The 21,751-nt window shown below is 31.5% G+C and overlaps 2 protein-coding genes and 1 long non-coding RNA gene across 5 annotated transcripts; all 3 read left to right on the top strand.

Annotated features, from left to right (window-relative positions):
- The first annotated feature begins 990 nt into the window (after positions 1 to 990).
- Positions 991 to 19,164, top strand: LOC143059128 (cardioacceleratory peptide receptor-like). Of its 2 annotated transcripts, XM_076232615.1 has the most exons (7): positions 991 to 1,291; positions 3,263 to 3,360; positions 15,872 to 16,001; positions 16,283 to 16,608; positions 17,219 to 17,354; positions 17,752 to 17,838; positions 18,732 to 19,164. In XM_076232615.1, the coding sequence occupies exons 2-7, from the start codon at positions 3,280 to 3,282 to the stop codon at positions 18,920 to 18,922; spliced, it is 951 nt and encodes a 316-aa protein (XP_076088730.1). In that variant the 5' UTR covers positions 991 to 1,291; positions 3,263 to 3,279; the 3' UTR covers positions 18,923 to 19,164. The 2 variants fall into 2 exon arrangements, with proteins under 2 accessions (XP_076088730.1, XP_076088729.1); XM_076232614.1 differs by lacking the exon at positions 991 to 1,291 and having other exon boundaries at positions 3,233 to 3,360.
- LOC143058277 (uncharacterized) lies at positions 8,167 to 11,635 on the top strand. Of its 2 annotated transcripts, none has more exons than XR_012972980.1 (4): positions 8,167 to 8,273; positions 8,634 to 8,774; positions 9,558 to 9,631; positions 11,569 to 11,635. It is a non-coding gene; the product is annotated as an uncharacterized LOC143058277 (long non-coding RNA). The 2 variants fall into 2 exon arrangements; XR_012972979.1 differs by lacking the exon at positions 11,569 to 11,635 and adding an exon at positions 11,089 to 11,292.
- LOC143059129 (uncharacterized) lies at positions 12,241 to 14,362 on the top strand. The gene is made up of 3 exons (XM_076232616.1): positions 12,241 to 12,454; positions 12,955 to 13,109; positions 13,895 to 14,362. The coding sequence occupies exons 2-3, from the start codon at positions 12,978 to 12,980 to the stop codon at positions 14,270 to 14,272; spliced, it is 510 nt and encodes a 169-aa protein (XP_076088731.1). The 5' UTR covers positions 12,241 to 12,454; positions 12,955 to 12,977; the 3' UTR covers positions 14,273 to 14,362.
- Positions 19,165 to 21,751: the final 2,587 nt, after the last annotated feature.

Genomic DNA, 21,751 nt, shown 5'->3' with positions numbered 1-21,751 from the left:
ATATTTACACAAAGTCAACTTAATGAAAAAATAGTTTAGCTTATACGTAATTTTCAATGCATTTATAAGTATTTGAGTCTGTATGTGTATATCAAAACGTATGACGAATGCAGCATGTAGGGGCCATAAAATACTTTTGTTAAATATGTTAGTTGTTTAATAGTTTAAATAAACTTTTAACTAGAATAGGTATTTGAAGTCCCCCTCAAAAAAAAAAAAAAAAAACACATATTAAAGCAATTTGGATCTAAGACACAGAGTTGTCGCCTTATCAGTTATTTGACTGATATAACTTATTATCGATGGTTACATGTTCAATGGGAAATCACTCAAATATCAGATGAAGCAAAAACAATATGAAACGCTCGGCTGCTGTTTGAAATGATCATTTGATTTCTTAGTCTTGTATGCTATATTTATGTGCACTCTTAATCTATTTATGAGATAAACACATTGATGAACTGCTGTTTCCATCACTTATGTTTATGTAATTTAGCGTGTTAATACTCTAAGTTGCTATATTTGTGTTTTGATCTTTTGTTTGTTTCGTTAATTTTTCGAGATAACAGTTCCTGATAGCACAAACACATGACATCATCATTTTCAACACAATATAAATCAGAAATAGCGAAGCAGTATTTCAATTTATATGCATCATTTTATGTATAATCATCTTGAAAAAAATCTGAAAGCAAGGAACATACGAAAATTTGAGAAAAATTATCACGGAAAAAATATTCTTATGATGAATTATAGTGTGTTTAGTTATGCTTTCGCATAGCATGTAAATGTATATACTTATTTATGATAAATCCAATATGAACATTGTGATTGAAGCATTATTAACCTATTATGAAATAAGTGTAATTCAAGATAATTATTTTACATTAACCATCTGATTCACTGCTTTACTCACCCAATTTATTTCAAATTGGACATGTAAAGCTGACGGATTTTTAATATGGAGTGTAACTACGTTAAACATAACGTTAATATTAACATTACGTTGTAGGACCTCTGTTGTTATGTTTAATCCAATATGAACATTGTGTTAATACTTATTATGATATAAGTGAAATTCAAGATAAATAACTCTCTGATTCACTAGACAACTCACCCAATTTATTTCAATTTAGATATTTTTATCTGACATATTTTATTTATGCCGTGGAACTAAGTTAAACATAGCGTTACAGTTTACAATAAACTAAAACTAAGTTGAAGGGCCTTTGTTGCTGGTTCTACATTCTATACTTATAACGGAATTTAATAGTGATTCCTACTAATAAAAGTAAGTATGTTGTATGGATTCTTCTTGTCTAAAAACTTTTATCAAATCCAATACACTAACACGTTTAATATTTTTTTAATATCAATAATTGATATCTTATTGCAAATTATGCAGAGTGCTTCTAAAATGTGTAAATAATTACATTTTATTAAATACAATCTCTAAAACTGATATTTAACGATACAATAAATTATGAAACACCTAGGAAGATCCAGTTCCATTCTATAATCAAAGTAATCATTTTAAAAGGTCTTTAGGGTCTTTGTTAAATGTAGCAATTATCGCATTTGATCTAAAAAAAAATCTAGAAACAGTCGTTCCTCGAAATAAATCGAAACTGTATGAAACTATAGGTCATGTCTGTTTGTTATTCAACGAAAATAAGTTACTGAAAAATAACTTGTTGGTAGGAGTAGCCGATAATATATGTCTGATATCATCAAATGTATGTATTCTGAGAATTGTAAAGTATACATTAGCAGGTTGATCACGTTCACAATCACACTGATGGTTGCACCTTGTAGATGCATATGTTTCACAAAAGTCGTCTATTTTGGGAAGGTACTTAATATCTATATACATTTTGTTTTGTTTAACTTTGGTTCATAGATATGATCTTCATGTTTTGAGACACAACGTTTGAATTAAACCAGTGAAAATGCCTTTACCCGGCGGTTAGATTTAATTATAAAAGATGAATCAAAGTAAATAAGTAGAGATGTAGTACACATTTTAGTATAAGTTTAAACTAAAAAAAGGAGATATATGAATATTAAAAGTCTGCCCTACAGACTTATCCTTTATCCTTTGAAAAAGTTAGATCATGTGGACTTTTCTTTTCTTTTGATGAGAGGATTTTTTAAACAAAATGTGATACAAAAAGATGAGACAATTTTACCAATACAATAAGTTACCTCTGATTTTGGATTATATCTTCGGATTATCGGATTATTAATTGGATTATTTCTTGACATATCTTACAACCTGGATCGATGTTGTTTATCTTTTAATAGAAACATCCAAGTCTTACCTTCTGCAATAAAAGAATGTATATAAAGTAATGATACAAATTCATCAAACGTTAATGTTGGCAGATCTTTCATTTCCAATTCATATACTTATACATATAGTTTACCAGAATTTATAATGTATCATTCCAGTAACTAGTATTCAATCCATATGATACACTGAAAGGTACATGTGTGTTATTACATTGTCATATTTGTGTGGCATCCTATCCTAAAAATTTCTTATCAAAGGTACCATGATTATGAGGTAATACGCCGAACGTGCGTTTCGTCTACATAAGACTCACCAGTGACGCTAAGATCAAAATAGTTGTAAAATCAAACAAGTACAACATGTACAAAGTTGTAGAGAATTGAGGACCCAAAATTAAATAAAATTATCCAAATACAGGCAGGGTATCTATGCCGTGGATACAAAAACCCTTAGTATAAACAAAAACATAGTTTTGAAAAAGAGAACTATATAAAAATGACCATATAATAACATTGATGTCAACACCGGAGAGCAGACTACTCGGTTGATGACACACTCGGTGACGAAACGTCCAACCGCAGTGGCATCGACCAAAACATGTAAATAATAATAATCATGCACATATAACTAGTTAAACCCCAAATAATATACATGTATAAAAGAAACCGGGTTTCACGTATATACTGGTTCAATCTGCGTGAGGAAAGGTCAAGACGAAAATTCATAATTATTTTGCTTTTCTTAGGCGTAAAATTTGAGATATTAGATGCAGGATTAAATGTGTATTAGATGATTAAACCGACATAACATAATTTCTCAAATTGTTGTTGTTATCTGTTATAAATCAATCGTAATGCATTCACCTGTTTCTGTTTTATCAATTACGATTTAGAATCATTTCATTGTATACTCCATATCCAATCTCTCATGAATGTGTTTTAGAACATCAATATTATCATTTCGTTTAAGCAAGTAGAGCTTTCAGCATGGATAAAATTCATAATATGACAAGTGGTAATGTTTCCTTTAATCAGACCACAGAGGACGTACCAACAAACAGTGATCTGGTAAGATATGTTAATACTTTACCTTACATTTTAGTCAATGTGTTGTATTACCAAAAAAATAACTAATATCTGCTAATTTATTTAATTTTTCTTTTCTTTTTTTTACGTGGTTGTCTATACAAATTAATTGCTTCAAAACACACCCCACGTGATCTTAACTGGTTCCATACGATTTAACGTCTCTTCATGGCTGTACACAAACATCTGAATCAATATTTTTGTAATAAAATGTCAGAATAAAAATTAATTATCAAATACAAAAGAAAATACAAATTGGTAACGGAGTGGCTATTTGTCCGGCTAGCCGGACAAATGGGCTGAGACTATTTGTCCCGCAAATGCAATGCGCATGTCACAAATTCATCATTACTTGTACGTATGACGAAAAGTTATCTGCAGCAGCAGCAGGAATCAGCGTGAAACCCGATCACTGAAATGCTGGGATAATGACTGAATACGGCGGTATTAATTTCGGGATAAATTTTCTAGTTTTTAATCTCTTAACACGCGAATTCGACAATATGAAGTACAAAAAAATATCGAATTCTATAAAAGGGATTCAAGAACAATTGAATCCGCAAGGAAAAGTGGAATTAAAAGGGAATTGAGCAAGGACCTCCAGTTTTATCAAACCGATATAGCTGTATAAATGGCGGAAAAGACCACAACAGCAAAACTTATGGAGAAAGACATAAACAAAGGTATGTTTATACAATTAAAAACATGAAAAAGTGACAATTCATTTTCAAACACCAATAATATTTTATTTCTGATAAGAAAAAAAAGGGGGGTACATCCACTTCCCTCAGCGACCGACCAGAATCTTTAAAAGCTGGTTTACCTTTTACTAGTATATACAGGTTTGCGATATTGTAACGCACTGAAACTAAGTAAATTATCACTTGTTGAACATGACATCCCTGGTGTTCTTTATAAATGAAACTGATGCGGAGATTGTAAGGAATCATAACCACTGTCATGACTGTTGGTCGGTTACTGTTCCTATCAAACAAGTTACCATGCCGGAACACAACTTGGCACACGCATAAACATATTTATAACATTAAACATGTTAAACTCGTAAGAGGAATAACTATAATGTGGAAGATGAAAACTAAAATAGACATCCGTCATCGTCTGTTCAATCATCGATATCGGCCGCCCGAAAATGACTGCCGCTTACATAAAACAGGCACATGTTTTCCATATAGCCAAGGGATAGAAAACAAGTGCCTGTGATACATATCAGTAAGTTACATACCAACTTTTTAACACGCCCATGGCATTGGGTTTAGTTGCAAGATGGCTCTTGCAGTTATAAAAAAACCTTTAAGGGGGCTTTAAATGCTTTCTATATTGTTTTTTTATTTAATTTTTGCTTCTCCATACTTTTTAAAGATATTTGTCTGTCATCACTGGGTATCATACGGGTCCCGTAAAATTTTGATGTCATACAACAAAATATATGACGCCACGGTAGAAAAGTGATTGTTGCATGACGTCAAAAGTTCAAGAGGCCAGGTCAGCTGAGATTAACCATGAGGAGTTTTATATTTTCGTATATTTTATTTCCCAATTTTCTTTTTTTTCCTGTCGTTTCTAATTTTTTTTTCTGAGGCTAAAACACCCACTCTCATCGTGCTCATATGATGTGATATGAGTTCGACAGTTAAGGGGAAACAAATTAATTTCATTCAACCACCTTCTGTTGACCTTAATTTTGTGTGACTACATTGTTACGTACTATTAAAATTATAAATTAGGTATACATTTATTTTTTTTCAGCACATTGAGGAAAGGTTGTCCAGCATATATTTCAGTGGATGTGTCCGAAGATGGAAAGTTTTTGATTTTGAAAAGCATTGAATACCATCATAATCATGTGATATCAAAGGTAACTAACGGTAGATATGATACATGTTGTTAAAACAATGCTTGACCTTCTCGATTGAAATGCTGTGAAGATACTTCTATGTGTGGTGTACATTTTCGTGAATTATCAAAATTTCCTTAGTTTGTGGGATTTTGAATATACGGATATTATAGTACTTATTAATAACATTAGAGCATTTTAGTTTTAATTGAAAATTTTACCTTTCTAAGGAAATTTAAATTTGTGGTTGAAGTCAATCACAAATACCACAAAAAATAGTATCCCATGAATAAAAGTACTTACACAGTACATGTACCTTAACAAAATAAACCTAAAAATGTTCATCATAATGTACAGCAGTAGTAGTGGGTCTCATTAGGACCTAAGCATGACTCGTGAAAGTCAAATTATAGTGCCATGAAAACAGGAAATGAAGTCTTAACAGAAATTACACAAAAAAATGAAAATTGCTTCCTTCATATAGTGTAAGCCTGATACAGGAATCTGACGTGTTCCAAGATACTGACCCAGTTTAAATATACAAAGTGTAACAATATGTATTTATCAACTAATGTAGAAATCTTGCTTTTTAGGGTTTGTTTGAAATGCTCCCTCGTGAGAGGAGACTACCAGAAGAGAAGCTAAAGGAAGCAGAAAAACTGGTTTCCTTACAGGTGAACAACAAGCTAATGAGGGACCACATGCAGGATAAAACTGGAAAAAAAGACATCCTGAAAGACATCAGCAACATAATTTCAAAAGTCAATGCCAGCAAGAAGTCAGACAACATTGAAAGTCTTGTCAGTAAATTAAAGAAGACAGGTAACTGAAGATTCATAATATACAGACATTTATTGGGACATTGTTGCACTAGCCCATTTTGTTTATTACTATTTATGGTATAAATGAGAATGCATATACATAGTAATAAAGAACAGATCAAGTGTGAATATGATTTAAGCTTTTCACTCATGTTTTATCTATTAATGACAATCCACTCAGTATGCATTTTTTGTGAAATATGTTGAGTTTAAAATCATGTCTAATTTGTTTTTGAGAAAATAATAAAAAAAGAGAAACAGTAGAAAATAAAAGAAAAGTTGTCATTTGATTATATCTACTAGGTAACCATGAATTATTTTAATCATGTACCAGTATATTGCTTTTGATAATGATGGAGAATTGACCATTGCATCCCATTTTATCTATTTTTTGTCGTTGCAGGATCTGTTGTTGAAGTTTTTCATGATTTCAATAACAAAGTACAAGGAGTTTTCTACCAAGATTAGGTAATGCAAAACATATTTTCTGCTTACTGTGATATTGTCTCTGTTGCCCCTGTATGTCATTATGATAGAAAACAGCTGAGGACAGAGTGAAGTTGCAGCAATTTGCGTACTTAACTCCAAAGAAAAGCCAGTTCTACAGCACCTTATAAAATGCTTTAAAAAGCATAATCCAGACTCCTCGGGGATCAAAGTAGTAATTGCAGATAAAGATATAGTAGAAAGAGATGTTTTTAAAGAAGAATTTCCAGATGCCTCTCTGCTCATTTGTAAGTTCCATGTATTAAGAACATTTAGCCGTGAAATAACCACAGACATAATGGGCATTTCATCTGCACAACGCTATGTTGCTTAAGAACTAATCCAGCAACTAGTACACAGCAGTTCAGAAGAAGATTACAATGCTTACCTTAAACTCATTGAGACAACATCTCCCAGGCAGATATTTAACTATATTTATACTAACTCGCATAATATACGCAATTAATGGGTTTTATATTAGGGCTGACTTTTTTTGAAGGATCTCTTATGAACACTACCAATAACAGAATAGAATCGTTCAACCAAAAGTTAAAACAAGTTATCAAGCTGTATTTTGGCCTTGACTTATTTTTTGAAAACTTTTTTTTCATTGATTGGCACACTAAGCAATGAAAGAGACTATAAAGGTATGTAGAGATTCAAAAAGTACATGTTCACATAAAGGCAATGAATACCACATCTGCAGACTATAAGTATTGACAGTTCTTGACAGGCTATGCTAGTTATTTCGTTATAGATGAGTTAAAGAAGGATAGAAAAAGGGAGACCATTTTTAAAACAACCAAAAGTACTAGTTACTCTGATGATGAAATAGAACTTAATACACATTTATGTACATGTAATTTTAGAAAGTCGATGGGACTGTGATGCAAGCATAAATTTTTTTTGCAATGTTGCTAACAAGTGTTGATTTATTTGGCACTGAGTGATGTGTCAGCAGATGAACTCGTTCTTATTTTAGGGAAAATACAAGACTTTTCAGTCCAATGGTTTCTCCAAGTAAGACATTTTGTATAACAGTTCAAACAAACTTAGCAATGCATCACAGGTTGTAGATCCATGAAATACCACATATTAGCAGAGAATCAAAAATATAAGAAGGCATTCTGTGTTGCTCAGAAATTAGCAGCTGCTTGTTCTGCTGTTGGAATGAAGGAATTTATGTCAAGAACGAAACTGTTGACGGAAATAGAAGAGCTGTGGAAAAACAATCACACAATTGAAGTTAATAATTCATGTACCGATAAGTGAACTTTAAGTGTAACAATATAAAAATAAGGAGATGCATGAATCAATTTACGAATCCTTGGAGATGTGGTTTAATTGCCATTGAATCATTTATGATACAACTATCCACCAAAGTTCAAATGGAGTGGAAGAAAGATAGAAAGAAAGAAAGAAAGAAAGAAAGAAAGAAAGAAAGAAAGAAAGAAAGAAAGGCTAAAAAAGTGCCAGTCGTGTACATTTTAAAGGAAATATAAATATTTGCAGTGAATTAATAACTAGGGATACCTTGGGATTTCCAGAATCCTGGTACTGTTGTAACCATTATATTTGGCTCTACTTCATCAAGATTGTAATTGATAACATTTTTTTTATATTCCAGCATCCACAGCAGAAGCAGGGCCTGTGTTTGCTTTGGATATTGATAAGCAAGTACCAGTGTATATTGATGAAGTCCATGCAGTCTCAAATGTTAATTAAATAATAAGGTTATTATGATAATAACAGACAAATTAAGAAAAAAATAAATAAAAGCTAAAAGTTCACTTTTATACAATGAACAACCAGAAATTTTGGTAAACATTAGTGGCACAGCAACTGATCTACAAAACAAGTACTGGACATTTCTATAATATATTCTTCAATAAATATATATCAATACAATACAGTAATCTATAATACAAGGACTGTTTAGAGGGTTGTAAAAGTCTTAACCAGACATACATTTCTGTGCTTCATACAAAAACACCAGTCAATACTTTAACACCCTAACACCCTAATGAGTTTACAAAATAAATTTTCCATTCTTACTGAATAATATCTTAATCTCAATTGTTATCTATTTGCAGAGTCCACTGTAGAAGCAGATAGATGTTTTATTATTGAAGGACAGACAATAGTTCCTGAAAATGCTAGTGTTCAATGTATTGACATTGTTCTTGAGGAAAATACTACTTTTCCTGAAAATACTGGTGTTGAATGTATTGACAGTAAGTACTTTTCAGTTACAAGCACACAATTTTTAAACATTTTGATATGAATTCAGTTCCACTGAATATTTGTATTTGATAGGTTAAATAAAAGAAAAAGAAGATGTGGCATGATTGCAATGAGACAACATTTACAAGAGACGAAAGTTTGGTTTTGAGGTAGTTTGTGGTTATATCCTCTTAAAACCTAGTACACTAGTTAATTATTGAGTGATTTGTTTAGTGCAAATGCCTAATAAGAGTGTTGAACAAAATCTTATTTTTTGATAAACAATAGTAATATTTTCAAGTTCTATCAATTAATGCATCAAATATGTGTAACTTTATTAATTTTAAAAATATTATATTTTTTCATAAAAGAGGGACGAAACATACCAGAGGGACAGTCAAACTCACAAAAAAAACCTGACAATGAATGGCTAAAAATTAAAAAGACAAACAGACAACCAATAGTATACATGACACATCATAGAAAACTAAAGAATAAGCAATATGAACCCCCTCCCCCCCCCCCCCAAAAAAAAAACAAAGAATGATATCTGGTGCTCTGGAAGGATAAGCTGATCTATAAATAGATCCTGCCTCACATTTGGCACCTGTCATGTTGCTCATGTTATAACAAATCCGGTACATAATCTTATTGGTTACTCACATTAATGAAAGGGAAAGGGATTGTTGTTACGACGTAAAAACATTTATTGCATAACAGTTAACCAACCTGTAATTTACAAAAGAATGAATTTATTTATTATTTAAAAATTTATAAGTATATTTGGTATTCAGTTTCAGTTCCTACAAACAGTCATAGGATAATAGTATAGCTAGTGTATATAATGATGATCGTATAGCGGTTCAAGGTAAGGCTTTACATTACACATACTGGTACTTGTTGTCTGCATCCTGGCAGAAAAAAAATACTTTATAAGAGGGTGAAATATTTATTAAACCATTGTGGTGACGTCAGCCTATTCATTTACCGTGGATTCTTTTTCTAGAATCAACGCTTCCTAAATCCGTCGCTGAAATGGACTCACCAGATTATATTCTATTATTTCCTTTGTGTGCCTAATATCATTAAGTTTGAATTGACTAATTTCCTGATATCTGTTCACTATAGCTAATGGAATTATTTTTAAAAACTTACTTTTAATTTTTGTAATTTATATATGCCTTCACTGGGAATCGAGCCCGTCCATACATTTTGTAACTTGTTACTGACATTAACACATCAACGAAACCTCTCGGCTACCAATCGGCTACGATTTAAAAGTCTATTTTATATATATAAATGAATATATGATATATATCGGTACAACAGACACCCAGGGTTTGTACCTTTGTATATACATAATAGGTAATCGTATAGTATGAGTTGGTAGCCATGAGGTTTCGTAGTTAAGATAAATGAGTTAAAGCTAAGGACTTGTCTGTTTAGGTTCGAATCCCTGAATTCTCTTTGTTGTTCCAAATGTCTAGATTTCCAGTTTTTGTTCTTGTTTTGAATGTTATTGTGGATATTTTGTGTAGAAAAGGGCGATTTTGGTCGTTTATTATCGGATAATAGTTGGCTATTCCATATGTTTCAAACAAAACAAAAATGGATTGCATAATATTGGTCCATTTTTGTTTTATAAATTAATATTATAAGTTTTCATCTGTTTTACTATATAATTTTATCAATTTTAATTCGCAAATTATTATGCTAGAAAATCGTGATATGTCGTGAATTACGCTTACTGCTAGAAATTTCGGAAACATACTTATTATATGCACTATATATAATGTTTTTGTCGAATAGAAATAAGTTTGAATATGTCCTATTTTGTAAAAACAAATAACATTCGGATGCCTGATGATATGAAGATCTTTAAGGGCAGACTTGTTGTGTTATAATATATTTGTATTTTTTAACCATTTAATTGTGATGTCTAATTTATTGTAATGGATCGTTTGACTCAATATCGTGGTTAATTAAACTCACTTACAATACCTTCTAATTAAGAATAGGCGTTAAGTTTCAAAAGATATTATTACAATAGTTTAAGTGATAGATACAATGGACAAGCGTTGATTCATGAAAAACAAACCATTCGCCCTGCGGGCTCATGGTTTCTTTTTCAAGAATCAACGCTTATCCATTGTATCTATATCATATAATGTTATTTGTTTTACATATATACTATTTAATCTCAATTTTATTTATGAACTTTTCTGGACTTTGCATGATGCTCTATCAAAAAAAAAGGAATACTATTTTGTATTACACATCTCTTTGGTGAAATACATGATTAAAGTAAGTGAACTATTTTTTCAGAATTTATTTTACAAAATATCTGACAAATCAGCTGCTCTTTGTGCTGAAAAGGGTACATGCAGAATCGATGGAGATGAAGTCAGCAATCGTTTGAGGAATTGCTACCATCAGCTGAAATGTTATTAAATCTCAATAATCAGGCAGCAGCCAAACCATATATCACAGAGGAGGGCTGGTTGACAGTAGAAAGTATATTAAAAATACTTGAAGGTATAAAACTACTATCACATTTTGATATTTCATGCATGTTCCATTGTCAGAAATGTTGGTACATATTGTTATGTATAAAAAAAAAATTCAGAAGTCATTTAAGAACTGTGAATGAACTTTTAGTATATCGCTGATATTGAAAAAAAGAAATTTGGTTATAATTGCAATGATCAAGATATTTGATTGAAACTACCCATAAATAGTCATCAATTATACTTCATTTGTTCTAATGGCTTATATACTTGAACATTTCATACTTATTATTTGTAGATCAATATTTGAAGCAAATAGAAAGGAAAAAGTTTCCATCCAATGTTTCACAAAAGAAAAGAAAAGGTATGTATAACATGTTGACATCTTATCAATTCAAGAAGCAACAGTTAATAAGACTCAACTATGAATTCATGTGGAAGAAATTTCACCTTTGTTAAACAGTTGAACCATAAATTACAAAAGAATTTGTCAAACCATTTAGACTGTGTGACTTACAACTATTAAGAATAATGTAGTGATGGTCATTTAACATATTTTTTTTTTCATTTAAAGAAGTGTTCTAAACGCATACCTTTGTTTAATAGACAAATCTGTAAAACATAACTCCTGTAGATATTTTTGACACAATTGCTTTCATCAATCAAGGATAATCATGTTTTTCTCTATACAATTTCTCAATATACTTCACTAACAAGAGTAATCCATCTTTAGTTCTATTTTTAATTGATGTTTGAGTATTTAATTTTTCATAGGCAAAAAAACTAATCTCCAACCAAAGATAGAAAGTGAAGAAAATAATAGGAAAAGGAAAAGGGACGTACCAGATTTTGAAGACAACATTTGTAATGATAAGGATGGCACTATTACTTCCTTTCCTGATGTAATGGAAACCATGCAAAGCTTGAGAGGAGAAATTATTGATTTCATTAAAATGTATGATCCCAAAAAGTTCTGCCTCGAGTAGGAAATCCTATAAATACGGTGTTCAAATACCACGATGGAACTAGAAGTTTGAGCGATGATCAAAGAGACAGTATTTCACAGTATTTATGTACTTTCCAAGAAGTTCGATCATTGTCTCATATAGATAATGACAGTCTGATCTGCAACCGCATTGAGTTTATTATCAAAAGAAAAACAGAAAATGATCTTCATCAGAACAGTATGTATAACATTTTAATAGAGCAAAAAACAATTCTCAGATTAAAGCAGTATTATTTGAGCACTTTATCATGAATGTATAACTCGTTTTGTTCTGCTGGGTGGCAGGTTAAAAATAATTTCTGAAAAAAAGTTTACCTCATCTATTTCAAAGTTAAATGTTGTTCATCATTTCTGTGCCATAACATGAGAACCATTCTTCCAGGTGAAAATGTTGACATGGTCATCGACTCCTGATCGAAATGGAGATTATATATTGCTTTTTGTCTATAGTGCTGTTGATGACTTACGATCCTAGCATACTTTTTTACAATGACAATAACAAATGTTTGGTGTCATTTAAACAGACTAAATTGACCTATAAAGGTTTCCTTTTATAGACTGTTATTTGAATGGAGAGTTGTCCCATTGGCACTCACACCACATCTTCCTATATCTATTCTGATTAATGTTTTTATTTATGTACTCATATAGTTGGTTTCAAACTTGTTTTTCTTTTAGAAAGAAGCCTTAGTGATTTAAAGATGTCAACAAAGCTAAAAAGAAAAGGGAGGCAAAAAGAAAGCCAACAGACTGCAATTGGTTTACCAAAAATAAAAGAGAAAAGAACAAACTTGTTCCTTTCTTTAAGAGAACAGTTGATGAAAAAGAAAGAGGTTTGTTTTCTTCACCTATCACTACTAAATTATGTTAGAAATTTGCAAAAAAAACAACTTTCGAGTTCGCTGCATTTCCGTCAAAAACTCTGGTTTTAGTGAACATCATTCGTGCGTTTAGGTGCGTCGTCACTTCCGTTCAAATGTTGAGCGAGTGGTTGGAAAAGTATCAAACTATATTGTACGAACTATGCGGCAAATGGAATTCTCATAATTTACAATCAGCACTTCTGTCATTGAGGAATTGTGATTAAGTACCTACCAAACACCTATTATTTCTAGTTCATCCTGCACAATGACGATCATTAAGACGCTTGATGAATGTTCATAGTGCAGGAAAACAGGCGACCCCTTCTATCTGGTAAATAACGTCACAAAGGCGCGCATAATTGACGAGTTTTTTTCGGTGACGGATGAATTCAAAAGTGGTCTATTGTATTCAAATATCCGTTCTTGTTAAATTAAGATACATTGTTCATAAATAGTTAAAACAGACGAAGAAGACAACAAGCAAGAAGTTTAACACAGAAACAACAAGACATCATGGCTTAATAACACACACAAACTAAGAAGATGTAGTATGATTGCCAATGAAACAACTATCCACCATTGTTCAAATAAAGTGGATAAACACTTTTTGGTTGAATGCTTTGATTATCTTTGATATGATATTACACTAATTCTTGAAATAGATGTTGCAATGATTGTTTACTCTCATTGAACCTCATGTGCTTTTATACGTATTGTGCATTATGTATAACTTTACTTATTTTTTTTTTCTTCAGAAATACTTACTTAGATGGTTCGTTAGCGTAGATAGTGTAATGAAGGCATCAGGAGAGACATTACTGGATGAAGAAGATTTGATTGGATTATCGGCGGACTCATTACCTTACCGATGTTTAGATGATTATGTCGATTTGACAATTGTTCAAAAAATGTTCACTCCATCTGCATGGTTGTATTTATTATCTATTGTAAAAGAAAAACAAAAAAAGGGTGGATATATTTTTTGTACATACTGTAATGTTTTTATTACTACAGAAAATAATGATGCTGTTGAATGTGACTTTTGTTTGTTATGGTGGCATATAAGTTGTATTAAATTAAAGAGCAAGCGAACAGTTAAGCATTGGTATGGCAAATCATGCAGTTTAAACTGAACTTATGTGTAAATATATAATTTATATCTATATTAATATTTCTTATTCTGATTCTGGTTTGTATCCTTTTTCTTTGAAGCAGTCTCGTTCCGGATAAACACTTTTTTTATCATTTGACCTAAATTTGTAATATTTGGAATTTAGGTGTATGTTAACATAACACAATTTCTGGCACAATACAATGACTTCTGAACCCTGAACTTTGACATTAAGGTAAAATAATTTATTTATGGGACATTTTTGTGTCTAAAATATTGAAATGGCTGCAACATAGGAAGACTTCCTATCAAGCATGACCGTTGAATTGACCCTTGATATATGAACTCAAATAGCTGTGTTATGTAGTTCAATCCCAAAATCATATTTACACATACAAGTCTAAATTGAAGGCAACGTTCAAACCTTTGAGTGTGTTAAATAAAAATAACATTTTTTTTATGTGTACATCCAAAATAAAATTCCTTGATAGAGGCGTTAAAGTACAGCACAAACAAGATTTTCTACAAGACCTTAAAAGTAAAAAAGGTTTGTTTTAACAAAACTCATTTGACCTGGTTTGAAAAATGCACCGTGATATTGAGGTCAGGGTCAGATGAATCATGCCAGATAGACTTAGATATAGGAAGATGTGGTGTGAGTGCCAATAAGACAACTCTCCATCCAAATAACAATTTATATGATTAAACCATAATAGATCAATGTACGGCCTTCGACATTGAGTCTTGGCTCACACCGAACAACAAGCTATAAAAGGCCGCAAAAATCATTCAAACGGGAAAACCAACGATCTAGTCTATATAAAAAACGAGAAACGAAAACCACGTATAAATTACATAAACAAACGACAACTACTGTACATCAGATTACATGTAACCAGACAAATAATACTGAGGCTATTTGTCCAGCTAGCTGGATGAATAGTGCTGGGGCTGTTTGTCCGGTTAGCCCGATGAATAGTGCTGGGGCTATTTGTCCAGTTAGCCGGATGAATAGTGCTGGTGCTATTTGTCCGGCTAGCCGGAAGAATAGTATTGGGGCTATTTGTCCGCCTATAGTCACAATGATATTGCTAAGAATATTTGTCTGGCTAGCCCGATGAATAATGCTGGCAATATTTGTATCACTAGCTGCATTGAAATTGTAGGGACTATATTCCTCCAGTTGTACTTTTTAATGTGTATATTATGTTTGGTCAAGATTTGTCTCCCTATCTCTATGTAAGTCTGGAACACGTGAAGAGCTCTATGACAAGCACACACAACTGCTCAAGATAAAAAAAAAGATCTTATTAGAATGGCGTATCCTCGGTCTCTTTAATCCTTCATTTCATTCAACTATGAATGTAAGTCCCTTATTTTGATGTAACCGATAATTTGAGCCCTGTTAGTTATCAAAGGTACCAGGATTATAATTTAGTACGCCAGACGCGCGTTTCGTCTACATAAGACTCATCAGTAACGCTCAAATCAAAATATTTATAAAGCAAAACAAGTATAAAGTTGAAGAGCATTGACATGTTAGCATGCTTCAAGACATTATTATTATCTTTATGCTTGTTTGTTATTAAACACATAATAAATCGATATCAATGATTCACAGGTTTTGAAATGGACGTCATTCCTCATTTTTCTTGGAATTATATGTTCTAACATTGTGGTCATTGTGTTATTACATATTGGAGATAGAAAGTCACGAATGGGATTTTTTGTTGCTAATTTAGCGATAGCAGGTAAACTTTATTATTCTTTTTTTAACTTGAAAAACAATGAATGTGAATGATTTAATGTATCAATGAATAGTTTGATTTATGCGTTACAACTGTTAATATATCATTTCAAATATGGCAATAAGTTGTCTTTTAGTCTGAAATTTGAATTGTGTTTCTTTGCATCAACGTCTATCACATGTACTGAGAATTTCCTTAAAAATGTTTAAAGCGATTTTAAATACTTAAAAAAAAATGTGAAAGAAATATTTGATTCTTATTAACGGTGATGTGTTTTTTTGCAGATTTTTCTGTAGGCCTTTTGTATGTGTTACCAGATACTTTGTTTAATCGGTTTAATGTGCCATGGAATCAACATTTGTGCTATATTTCTTACGTATATTTTTCACAAGTTCCTTTTTATGTGTCAACTTATGCAATCGTGGTTATATCAATAGACCGTGCATATGTTATTGTTAAACCATTGGCAGCTGCATCCAAAGGAAAACACTACCGTTATGGGCTTGCACTGTCAGCATGGGTTATTGGCTGCATTGTAGCGATACCTTATGGAGTCCAAGGTAGATTTATTGAGAAAACAAGAGAGTGCAGACATGAGTTGCCAAGTTTAGTAAGTACATTTGTCATTGTGTTTCAAACTTATTTATACGCTTAACCAACATATTTGAAGCCATAGATGTCCGAAATCCTGTTTTACACTCATATGGCCATGAATGATTCAAAAAAACATATTTTACAGGACGTGGAACCTAGTTTTAATTCAAATTCGTAAGAGAGGGTAAAAAGATACCACAGGAACAATGATAAAACACATACATGTACATGATGTTAAAAATAAAGAATTAAGAACACGAACAGCACGAAAAACAATGTATCATGTTATGTCTAATGTAAAAAGAACACAGATAATGCCAGGACCATTGCTCTGACTACAACGCTAGAGAATAATTGTAACTTAATAACAAGATATTTTATGAATTTCACATGGTATTCATTGACGAAAAGTCAGATTCATACAAATAATGAAACGTTATGATTTAAATGTATATGGTCCTTTTGATCCGATCAAAGGTTTGTCTTATTAAAATGTAAAGCAAGTGGTATCTTAATGCTATTCAACGTACCATTTTACAGTTATCATACACACGAAGTATTTTATAAAAAGTTATTCTCCTTATTCCAGCTTCTATAACTATTTTGATAATATTTTTTTAATATAGGGATTTGTATATTCCGATTTATGCACCATAATCGTTATACCAGTTATAGTAATAAGTATTTGTTATATACTTATAATCATCAAAATACGAAGAAGAGAGACATGTGGATTAATCAAAGTAAAAAACAACCAACCAGGTATAAAACAATAATCATATTTTTGGTATATGTCGCAAAATGAAATTATAATTTTGGGTGGTATTAAAATTTTCGAAGTTGATTTGAATCTAAGATAACAAATATTATCAATATGCCACGAAAAACACAATTTTTGTCTTCTGGTCTAAACACCATATAACCAAAAAAAACTGCAAGAAACTATTTGCTTTCTAAGTCCAAAAAAAAACTTGAACTCACAAAAATATTTGAAACTGCAGTATTATCTTTTTTGTTTATTTTGAATAATTGTTTAGCAAGGCATTTAAACTATATCGTAGTGGAGAGTTCCAAGTAGAATCAAGATCCGTCCATGAACGCGTTATATTGAAAATTTATGTTGTTGTTATAATTAATATGTCGGTTTATATTTGATTAGGACTGGATATTAACAGAAGTATTCAAATAACAGCTATTTCAAAGGCAAAGATCAAAACCATCAAATTACTGCTGGTAGTTGTTTTTGGTAAGATTTAGCCTTTCTTAACTTTTATTGTATGGAATTTGTTGTTTCGATCTATACCGTGTTTGACACTACGTTTGATTAATGTTTGGTTATTCATTTTGACTTCTTTTTTATATGGCGTTTTAACCTTTAATTCGAACGCACTAGTCCGATGATTATTGTGTAGTGGACACAGTTGACGAATTGCTGCTGTTCCGAATCCAATAATGACGTACACCAGTTGTTAAGTACTGCAGTTGACCAGACAATTAGGTGTACTACAGCTGTTGAGATAATTGAGATGTGCCATAGTTACTAAGAAAAATAAACCTAAATACCACGACTTAATTTTGAATTTACGCTAGACGCGAGTTTCGTCTACAATAGCTCATCAGTGACTCTCAAATCCAAAAAGGTGAAAGGTCACATAAAAAACGTAGTTCAAGAGCATTGAGGATCAAAATTCATAAAACTTTTACAGCTAAAGTTATATATCCCTGAGATAAAAAAGCCTTAGTATTTCAAAATTGAAAAAGTTTGTAAACAGTTAATTTATAAATATGACCATTATAATAATCATTCATGTCAGCACAAACGTGTTGACTACTGGGCTGGTGATACCCTCGTGGAAATGCAATGTACCGCATTGTTGAATCAATCTAGATGTACAGCAGTGAAGATAATTGAGATTTATGGCAGAAATGAAGACACCTACCGCAGTTGTTAAGGCAGTTAAGATGTACATCAGCTGTTTTGACAATTATGACATACTGCAGTTGTTAAACATTGTTAAAGGGGTATTGTAAAGATATAAAGACATACTGTATTATTCCATTGTGTTAACTTGTTACACAGTATTTAACTTAGATTTAACTTAAATACTTATAGTGTGCTATTGTTCTTTTTCTTTTCAGTATATATAATTTGTTGGGCACCAATAACAATTGATTCGCTTTTGCTCAATCTTAAAGGCATTGAAGGCGGAACGTGGAGTATAGTACTTTATGTTCTCGCTCCAATAAACAGCCTTGCAAATCCGTTGGTATTTCTGATTTTTAATCAAAAGATGTTCAGAAGGAAGAATAGATGTTCTGAAAGAAGATAACAGTAAGGGATATCATATGAAGTGACCAATATACATGGAAGTAGATTCAGACATAATAAAGAATTACTAGAAAAAGAAAATAAATGTAAATATCAAGTAGCACGTTAGAATGAGTCATTATAGAACAAATTAAAAGAAGAATATATGGAATAGCACGATATGAGAAGAGATTATAGAAGAATGTAAACAAGACTTTATGAATTGGCACGATACGGCCAACAATAAAAATGATCATTTGAATATATACCTTCTTCATTTTATTGTGACTTGAATAGCGAGTTGTCTCATTGGCATTCTACCACACCTTCATATATCTATATGTATATACGAAAAGAAAGTGTAACGAGAATTGAAAGCTGATTATACTTTGTCAAAAATAGATATTTTTGTTTTCAATTGTTTTTATTCCGCATTTGATTTGATTTTCAACCTCTTTAGATTAATGTATTATTATTATATGACGACCTGTTATCGCCAACCTGTATAATCACAATAAATCTACTTTTAACGCAAACACAGTAATACACGAAAATGGCTGTTCCGAACTACGACTAACTTAATTGACTAGATACTACCAGATATTCTCAATTTTTGACATCAAAACCCTCAGTTTAAGTAGGTCAAAATTCAGATACACTATATTTATCTCTATGTTACAGGAAATTAACAAATCAGTCCATTTCAATTTATTTTTCATAGTAAACTTTCATAAAACGAAAATTCTACGAAATGATGTTATTGTTTTGGCATTACAACGAAACAAAGTGACGTCAAAAGTATGTTTCCATAACGACAATAGAAACTGTAATTACCGGGCGTAGATGGTATGGTATTGATAGATTGTAGAGGCCTGGAAAAGCATATGTATACAACAATTATATATAGTTGGCTTTGATTTACTAATGACAAAATTATTAATGATACAGTCCGTGGATGTTGTAAACGTCCCATTAACACCATATACAATTCACAAGAACCATCACACCATACACTCTGTGCAGTTACACCTTACACGTTGCACCTTTGTACCATTATCTTTGAACACGTTTTATCTACACCATCCGAAATTATCAAGAATGCAAGTTTATTTAAAGAAAAAAAAATAGAATTCTGGACACAATATTGTAGATTACTGTAAACAAATTATAATCAGGTCTTTTCAATATTTTGCATAGTTTAAAAATTTGATAACCACACTTTATATACACGTTACATAATCACATCATTCACCATACACCGTTACACAATTCCTCTTACACCCTACACCATATCACGATAATACTGTACTATATACCATACACTATTACACCATATACGTTTTTTTAATGTTTACACTATCCACATGCTGTACCAGTGGAAGCAGTATTCACAGATTTAAATACCGTGTTAAACAGATAACCTTCTTGAAACACATTATTCCAATGATTGACACGTTAACAAGAATCATAATAACCGAGCACGATAAACACCATTTCCGTTAAAGTAATATGCTTCCACGTTTGCAATAAGTGCACTACCAAATCTTTATATACATGAAAGATTCTAATAAAGACTTCAAATAAGTTGTGGTAACGAAATCTCCGACTTATTCACTGCCAGCAATACATATATTACGTTCATTAACATCCAACACGTCACAACAGACACAGGAATAACAGACGAGTGGTATTGAAACAATAAGATCTCCCTTTGACGTAAAAGTTTGTTTGGAGTTGCTATTATACAACTAAAAAGTGTTTGCTTTCGATTTCGTTTTCGTTATTGATTTATTATTGATGACTGTTTTCCTTTAAATATATTTTTTTTTGAGTGTTTGTTTTATTTCAAAATTCAAATTTCGTTTCATTAAGGTTGTTTATTAAAAAATTCGATTTCATTGTAGTGTAACACATGTGTAAAAATGACTGATATTTGTGGTTGTTTTTTTTTTCATTTAAGCATACATACTAATTTCTGGCTTTTTAATCATGACATATAGGTTTTCATTACAATGTTAAATTGATACTATGGTGTACATCATGCAGATGACATGCATTTAAGTTGAACAGGATTGTTTGATTTGATTTTCTTCAGCCTGTACGAAAAACCATCTTGGTTGTTTCCAGAAGCGAGTTTGTTCGATTCGCAACTGGATTATGCTTAAGACTAATATACTATTATGTACACACCATTTCGGAGTAAGTGCAAATACTATTAACCAGTACGCATCTATAACGTTTGTTGAATTTTAGTGAACACCTTCTTTTCGTTTTACTTGCAGTTAACTTATATATGTGACCATATATATATTGGTTTCAGAGCCACTTCAGGTTTCCTAAAGTTTCACTATTATGTTTCTTGTTTTGGTTTTGTCAAAGCGTTCTACGAAGTGTTGTCTTATATAAATACACACCCACAATAGCAAAACAAGCAAAACAGTCATTGCTGCAACACATACCCTGTAATTAATTTAGATGCGACAGATTTTCCTCTGGCTTATATTTAAAAAACAAGATACTTGAACACGGCTTTCACAGTAAAATAAGTGTAAATGTGTTCCATTTAATAAAGAGTGTTATCCATTTAATCATTAATATATGATAAAGATATAGTATTGGTCTAAACTCTACTATATATCGAAAATACGCTGCCAGCTCTATGGCCAAAAAATAGAAGAAGAATAAAATACAAACAACAGTACACAAAACACAAAACTTGAAATAAAAGACTGAGCAACATGAGCCACTCGAAAACACCTGGGGTATATCATCGATGTGTTAACGTTAATAGTTTTACTTCGCAAAGAATTTACAGTCTTTTTCTGGTAAATTTGATTGACACAATGTTGCT

The sequence above is a fragment of the Mytilus galloprovincialis genome, chromosome 14 (assembly GCF_965363235.1).
Source record: "Mytilus galloprovincialis chromosome 14, xbMytGall1.hap1.1, whole genome shotgun sequence".
Lineage (NCBI taxonomy): Eukaryota > Metazoa > Mollusca > Bivalvia > Mytilida > Mytilidae > Mytilus > Mytilus galloprovincialis.
This window is presented reverse-complemented; position numbering and strand designations above follow the sequence as displayed.

What these genes read in the sequence shown, in the direction of transcription:
- LOC143059128 (XM_076232615.1), top strand. Translation starts at nt 3,280, where the DNA reads ATGGATAAAATTCATAATATGACAAGTGGTAATGTTTCCTTTAATCAG. An exon ending in GACATGAGTTGCCAAGTTTA is followed by an intron (nt 16,609 to 17,218) that starts GTAAGTACATTT and finishes TTTTTAATATAG; the next exon opens with GGATTTGTATATTCCGATTT. An exon ending in ACTGCTGGTAGTTGTTTTTG is followed by an intron (nt 17,839 to 18,731) that starts GTAAGATTTAGC and finishes TTTTCTTTTCAG; the next exon opens with TATATATAATTTGTTGGGCA.
- LOC143059129 (XM_076232616.1), top strand. Translation starts at nt 12,978, where the DNA reads ATGTCAACAAAGCTAAAAAGAAAAGGGAGGCAAAAAGAAAGCCAACAG. An exon ending in AGTTGATGAAAAAGAAAGAG is followed by an intron (nt 13,110 to 13,894) that starts GTTTGTTTTCTT and finishes TTTTTTCTTCAG; the next exon opens with AAATACTTACTTAGATGGTT.